Source organism: Meleagris gallopavo, chromosome 7, assembly GCF_000146605.3.
Source record: "Meleagris gallopavo isolate NT-WF06-2002-E0010 breed Aviagen turkey brand Nicholas breeding stock chromosome 7, Turkey_5.1, whole genome shotgun sequence".
Taxonomy (NCBI): Eukaryota; Metazoa; Chordata; class Aves; order Galliformes; family Phasianidae; genus Meleagris; species Meleagris gallopavo.
This window is the reverse complement of record NC_015017.2, coordinates 17,882,833-17,890,134: the sequence shown is the minus strand read 5'-3', so window position 1 is coordinate 17,890,134 and position 7,302 is coordinate 17,882,833. Positions and strand designations below refer to the sequence as shown.

Genomic DNA, 7,302 nt, shown 5'->3' with positions numbered 1-7,302 from the left:
CGTCGGCCCGGCCTCCCTCCTTCGGCTTCCTCAGCCCCTCGGCACACCCCGGGGCCCGATCCTGCTCTTCACACCTCGTGCCGTTCCTCTTTGCACCCCTTTGGCACAAGGACATCAGCGGACCCGAGCTGGCTGCACACAGAGGCCACCGCCCAGCATCATCTAGCTGCCCAAGAAGCCCATGGAGCAGGTGCCTACGGGCAGATTTTTATTTATTTGCCCAGTGTGGTCTTCTCCAGATGAAGGCACCAGAGACAGGAGGAGACGAAAGCCTTGGCTGCTCTTGGACAGGTGGGTGAGAAGGAACAGAGTTGGCCCAGACCCACTGGCTCTGGCCTTTGGGGAGAGGCAGAACATCTGTGAGCAGATCTGTGCCTGTCTATCCCTGGGTCCCACCCTTTGCATCAAACCTGTGCAATAGGACAAGCGTGTGTCCAGCCAAGGGTCCTCTGGAAGGTAGAAGAGGTGGCTGCAGTAGCCCTACTTAAATATTCTAACAGCTAAAGGGAGCTCCTATCTCTGTGTTTCTTTCCCCTTCACCTTTTTTTCTACCACTGCTGAATTCTCTGAGATTTTAGAGCAAGAGATGGGCCTGCATCCTGTATCCAAGGCTCCATAGAGCAGGAAGACGGGGCACGAGGGACTTCCCCCACCCTCCTCTGCTCAGCAGCCCCAAGGGTTTCTCTTCTTGATCCCCTCCTGCCTGGATTGGAGCCCACTGAGCTCCCTGCACCCACACCACCAAGGTCCAAAGGTCCCATGATGGATGGGACAACTTCCTCCTTCTGTTGCACAAGATCACTCCATACCCAAATCCCTCTATGGGAACAGCTACACAACAGCCATTCCCAGAAGGGCACCCAGCACATGGGGAGGAGAGCAGAGCCAGGAGAGCCCAGCAGAAGGGGCGGGATGCAGGCAGTGATAGATGCTGGGGTGCTGATGAGTTCACAGTCTTTAGGAGCATTAATCAGATCAGAGCTGGATTAAGGTGTCCGAGCTCTGATTAGCTTCATTTCCCGCCTCAGGAAGGAGGGAACTTGCTTCCCCATCCATCAGCTCCTCTGGTGACAGCTCACCTGGTTGCTAACTAGATCTGAGGATTGCAATAAGAGAACGGAGCTGTGGCTTGGCCCTTTACCTCTGCCCTGTGCCCTCCCTATGCAGGATGGTCTTCACACAGGAATTGCGGCAGCCTGAGCACCAAGCTCACAGACCCCAGGATCTCAGCCACAGACATCCTGACCTCACGCTCTGTGTGTAGGGAGCTGCAGAGAAGCACCTGAGGAAATGGCCCCAGTTCAGGAGATCATCTCCAACTTCCACCTGAGAGAGGTCAAGCAGCAAACCGAAAACTAGAAGAGCAAACATCCACGTGCACATCCAGCTCTGGTGCTCATGAGCACTAAAATCTGTAGGAACCCACAATGTTGCATAGAGCAGCTCACATCCAACTGTCTGTCAGCAGTGCTGTAGCTCTCAGAAGCAAGCCACGGGGCCCAAGGGAGCATCTAGGAGCGTAGTTCAGTTTTACAGCCCTGCCATTTCCTTGCTATTACCTTGGGTAGCAACGTAACACCTCTCTGCAAGATCAAAGCCAAGGGAGCTGAGGAAAATCCACAGCCTGATAAAGAACTGCCAGTGAAGACCACACTCCCACCTTCCCAGGATCAAGTCTATCCTAGACACCAGGCACAGATAAGACTGTGTCTCAATTTGCGCCTAACTTGCTGTGTTGATTGGCCATAGACCACCAAGCCCTGCTGGCAGGGTTGTGTCGTTGACTGGGTTGCCCTTGGTTTCATGGGAGCCCCAACCATCAACTGCTGCCCCTATCTCTGGGCTCTGGGAAGCTGCAGGAGGCCGATGGGGAATGTAAACAAACCGCCATCCCCACAGTGATTGGTGACAAAATGAACAGACCAGAAGTCACCTGTGGGTGGCCTAGGCACGTTAACCAAGGGGATAATAGCTCTTAATCAATCCTGATCAATCCTGCAGCAGTGGGAGCCTTAGCATGGGCAGCTCAGGGTCCCCAGCAGCTTGGTAGCTGTCCCCCAGGATTTGGCTTCTAGGAGGAAGGCTTTGTATCTAACAGCCCGGCATCATTCAGGAAGGTGGGAAGGATCCTGTCAGCTCCAGGATCCTCTTCTTTGCTCCTGTGGGACTGGAGCTGCTCACTCAGAGAAGGGAGCCAGGGCTGGGCTCTGGGTGCAGCACAGTGTGACCCCCCCAGCATAGCCTCACCTCCTCCCCTCTAATGGGCTTTCCATGGAGTCAGCACCTAACCTGCTCCCAGGGTGACTGGATAAATCAGCTGCTCCTCCCAGGACCTTGGGCTCTAATTAATGTCAGCTCATTAACGAGATAACGGCCATTTATTACCTTGTCTCGCTGGCTGCTGATTAACCCTTCCCCAAAGCAGGGGGTGGCGATGGCACGGGGCAGGGACGGCAGGGAGAGCAGGGACAGGTGATGTCTCTGCCATGGCATCCAGGGCACCTCAATAAGGGGGGACAGATGGAAGAACGGGCAAGGAGGACCTTTCTAGGTCTGCAGAAGTGGCTGAGTGAGGAACGGATGGGACAAAGTGGTGTGGCAGGGTGTCTGCAGATTAAAGCTGCCAAGCACCTGGGTTGACACCATCCCTGTGCCTCAGTGTCCCCAAGTGGCCTCGGAGAAGAGCACGGCCAAGACCCAGCACTCAGCCACGCAGTCCCAAAGCCTGGCCTGGCAGAGCAGTGGGGCAGGGGGATCTGGCCCAGGGAGGTGGGAGCCGTTTCTGCCCTTGACCTGTGCCTGGGCAGGAGCAAGGGGCTGAGGCATAGCACCTCCTCGCAGCGGCGTGCTGCTGGGGTAATGCTCCCTTACATCAATCACGCCGCTCGGCGGCTCCCTATTAGCGGGAGCAGCGGCTGGTTAATCAGGCTGAGGGCTTCGGCTCGTTAAGCTGACACCTCCGTTGCGAGAGTGAGCCATGGGGGCACGGAAGGTGCCACTTATTTATTTTCTTCTTTCCCAGGGAATATATTAAACAAATTAAATTCCTGGAGTGTTGGCTCAGCACAGATCACTCTGCGCCTGTGCCCAGCGGTGAGGGAGGGACTGCCCCCATCACTGCTGCAGAGCCCCCCCTGCAATAAGGCACAGCCCCTCCGTTCCCACGTTGCCCCCATTCTGTGCTGGGACCACTATGTGCACGGTCTCTGTGCCCAAACATCCCCTTTACCTTCTTCAGGATCAGTCACCTCAAAACCCAATGCCCTGGAGGCTTCAGATGCCAATGCCTTACTGCTGGCTGCATTTCAGCCCTGCTCCAGCTATCTTTGGGATGATGAGCAAGGATGGGAGGCTTGGACCAAGATCATCATTTGATTACTTATTGACCGTTTGTAGCTCTTCCCTCTGCCACAACCTTTGCCTTCCCCGTCCTCCCTGCAAAGCCTGTGGCATCCCACTCCATCCCACTTCATCTCATCCCATCCCATTGCATCCAACCCATCGCATCCATCCCATTGCATCCCATACCATCTCATTACAATCCATCCCACAACATCCATGCCATCCTATTGCATCCCGTCTCATTACAACCCACCTCATCCCTCTATCCCCATCCCACCCCATCCCACTCCACCATCCCCATCACTTCATAGACTCTGATCCTTTCCCCTTAGGCACAGTCTGTCAGCACCTCCTCAGCTCAGGAGCAGTCCCACCCTTTGCTGGCAAGGGGGAGGTGGGGTGGCTCCCTAGAGGTTAGCAAAGAATTAGAAATAATTTAATTTACCTCCCTGTTTGGGCACATTTGATGAGCTGAAAGGCCCCTTGTCAAGCAGCAAATCCATCTTCCTCCAGCTTTACATCAAATTTCATTCACTAATTAGAAACTCCTGCCCCAGAGCGTGCTGCCTCCGCCCCGGCCACCCCTTCTTCCCACCAGCACCATTATGAAAATAAATCGTTCCATTAGGTGCATTGTTGTGGTGGTGGGGCCCAGTTATTAGAGCGGGAGGGAGGGCATGGGGTGATTTATTAAGGAAAGGGTCCTGATTAAAGCCTTCCTCATCCCGCATGCTCGCACAGTGTGTCCTGCTGTCCTGGGTACCCCACAGCCATGGGGAAAAGGACAGCATGGCACAAACAGTGCTGCAGAGATCGGGGTCCTGCCCCTGGAGCTGCAGTGCTCCAAAAAGTCATTAAGAGAAATTAAGCTAATGGAAGTGAGATTGGAGGCTGGAGCAGACTGAGCTGCAGTACCCGTCGGTGCTGGGGAGGAAGGGGTGATGAACCCCTTCTGGCCCTGAGATACCCCTGCATGGGAGCTCGGCCCCGCTCTTGTCCCACAATCAGAAGATGCTTCTGGGGTGCTCCCTTCTTCCCTATGGCAGTGGATCCCAAACCCCGCTGGGAGCCCAGTGCCGGGCTGGGACGGGAGCACGGCCGCAGCAGAAGGCACTGGAGAGAGGGACAGACGGGAGGGCCGGGGAAGGGTCTGCCCCCCACTCTTGTTAACATCGCCGGGCCTTGTATCCTTTTCAAGGCTTTGAATAGGGGGTGGGACCTCTCCTCCCCTGATGTGGCACCGGGAGGGGGTTATGGCGCTCAGTCAGTGCTGGATGGGTGTGGAACGTCCCAGATGGCGACGTGTGGGGGGGTTCCCCCGCCGCCACATGCTCTTCCTCTCTCCCCCGCCCACAATTCATATGGTAATGAGGACAAATTGATGGGGAGACAGCCATTGTGGTACCCTCCCCGACCCGGCCCTTCTGCCGGCCACCCACCAGCATCCCCATCCATCACCACACAGTGGCATGGGATGGGACAGGGCACCGGAGGGACCCACCCCCACCGGGACTGGCATCGTTTTGTCCTCACTGTCCTTGCCAGGGGGCTATAAGGGGCTATGGAGGAGCTAATCAGGCTTCAGGAGGAGAAACTATCCAAAATCTTATTTCTGGATCCCCTCTCTTCCCCTTGCTGCCATGATCTGGGACCCCCCTACTTCCTTGCTCCCACCCCAAAACAACCCCCTGTACTCACAGCATCCTCTAATGGGGCAAAGACCATTTCCTCCATGCCCACCGATACCCATCCGGTCTGGCAACGCCCACAGCACCACAGGGCACAACTGCCACAGGAGGAGTCAGGCTCAGCACTGGGCTGGTGCCGAGATGGGGGGGAGCACGGCCAGGGTGTCCCCTCTGCCCCACAGCTCCTGCCTCGGGCTCCCGTCATGCAGCCCCTGATTGAAATCTCACTCCATAAAGCGCCTCTCCAAGGCCCGACCCCAGGGCCCTCTGGGGACCAATTTGTCCTTCCCTGTAATAAGAACCTAATTAAATTAGCCATGCTGCCTCGTAGAGCCCTTAAATCAGACACTGCCATTGGATTGCTGTACACTCACTGTGCTATGGGGTCTCGGGAAAAGCCCTGCTCCAGCTCCACTATGGGATCGAGGCAGGGATATGGGGTGGATATGGGGCAGGGGTGTGCAGACAGACAGACGTGCACAGGGCAGGAATGAGGGACTGCTGGGATGGTCCCCACACTGAGCACAGGGCATGGGGTGGGATGGGGAGGGAACCCCAACAGCATAGGTGTACCCTACATAGAGCATCTCTCTCCCAAAGCTGCCGGCCCAGCTTAGCATGCTCTGCTCACCCTGGGGGCTTCAGGCTGACTGCACTGCACCCATCATGGGTCTGGCTCACCCCACACCACAGTTCACAGCACCCGCCTGGAAGATGACAGATTTATTGGGCCATGTCCCTGACCAGGAAAGGTACATCCAGTGAAGAGACAAAAGTACACCTGCTGTCAGCTTGCTTCACCCTGGACAACAATCACCATCAAAACTGTGCTTTAAAATAATCTTTAAATAATTTCTGCTTTTCATTAAAAAAAAAAAAAATCCCCCCTCCCAAATAAACCAGCTTGTCCAACCCTCCCGTTCCCCTTACCCTGCACGCGCCCATGGTGCCTCTCGGCTATGGTACATACAAAGAGCAGATAAATAAATAAAGACGTGTGACTGTGGCTGTGGCTCTGATGGGACCTCCCCAGGCCCCCAGAGCAGGCGAGCAGCAATGAGATACCCTGAGGGTATGGGGTGCTGGGGTGGGAGGGCAGCACCTGGGGGGTTTATAGCATTGCGTGCAAATGCAGGGATTTGGGGCTGAGCCTGGGGGAAGTGAGGAGGGAGATGCTTCCTCTGTGCTGCTCCTGCAGGGCTGCATCCTCGGGGTGCGATCCCAGAGCAGCTCCCCCATGCTGTTACACTGTCCCTGCAGTCAGGATGGCTGCGGTGATGCCTTTGGGTCCTGTTTCCAAGCCTGGCAGCACCCATGCATGGGTCTCATGCCACATCCACGCCATCTCCTCCATACAAGGCACTGTTTTGGGTATGCCTCTCTTTTGCTCCCAGTACCCACATTCCCTTCTTTCCAGCTGCCACAATCCAGGGCTGGGAATGGCATCACCCCACAAAGCACCCAGAGCCCCTCCCCAAGCCTCCCCATAAGGCTGCAGCTACCGGGAGCCCTGGGTACAACCTCTGGTCCCCGCTCCCCAGCTCTGCACACACACACGCACATCACACGCACACACACAAATAGCAGCATGTGGATCCCACCAGCAAAGGGGCGAGGAGGGGGTGTGCGGGGCAAAGCCCCCACGGCTTGAGTGTGGATGCAGCCCCCCAGCCCAATGTGGGCACAGCTGGGGGTGGGTCACCGCACTGCCACCTCCTCCGCCGGCACACTCTCAGCTCTGGGCCCGGGGCACCCCCAGCGGGTGGAAGCTGTCGGGGGGCAGCAGCATCCTGCCCAGGCGGTAGAGCAGCCCCGAGTACCAGTGCACGCCATCGCCCTGCACCCCTGGCCCCCCCAGCAGGCTGTGGTAGAGTCGCAGCGGCCAGAACGCCATCTGTGCCAGCTGCTGCTCCCGCACCAGGGCAAAGCACGAGGCCACCACGTCGTCCACCACCAGCGTCCCGTGTCGCGTCAGCGGGGCGTAAGCCCCCACGTCTGTCCGGCCCCGCACCCCCACCACTTCGGCGGGCTGCAGCCCCCCCGAGCCCACCGCCACCAGCACGAAGTGTCCGGGCTGCACGTGGCTGGCGAAGGTGGGGCGGAATTGGGTGGCGGGCGCCGAGGCATTGTCGGCCACAAAGAGCAGGTGGGTGGGCGTCAGGGCCAGGCGCCGGGGTGGCTGCCGCGTCTCGATGACGTGGAAGGCGGTGAGGGCACGCGGCTCCTTGTCCAGGAAGGCCAGGAAGTCGCTGTAGGTGGGCCGGCCCGCCCC

General features: G+C 57.5%; 1 protein-coding gene across 1 annotated transcript; it reads right to left on the bottom strand.

Annotated features, from left to right (window-relative positions):
* Positions 1–5,736: 5,736 nt before the first annotated feature.
* Positions 5,737–7,302, bottom strand: IHH (Indian hedgehog signaling molecule; the record flags this gene model as incomplete). Its single annotated transcript, XM_010713788.2, has 1 exon — positions 5,737–7,302. A coding segment is annotated over one exon (540 nt), but the record flags the coding sequence as incomplete, so codon positions are not given.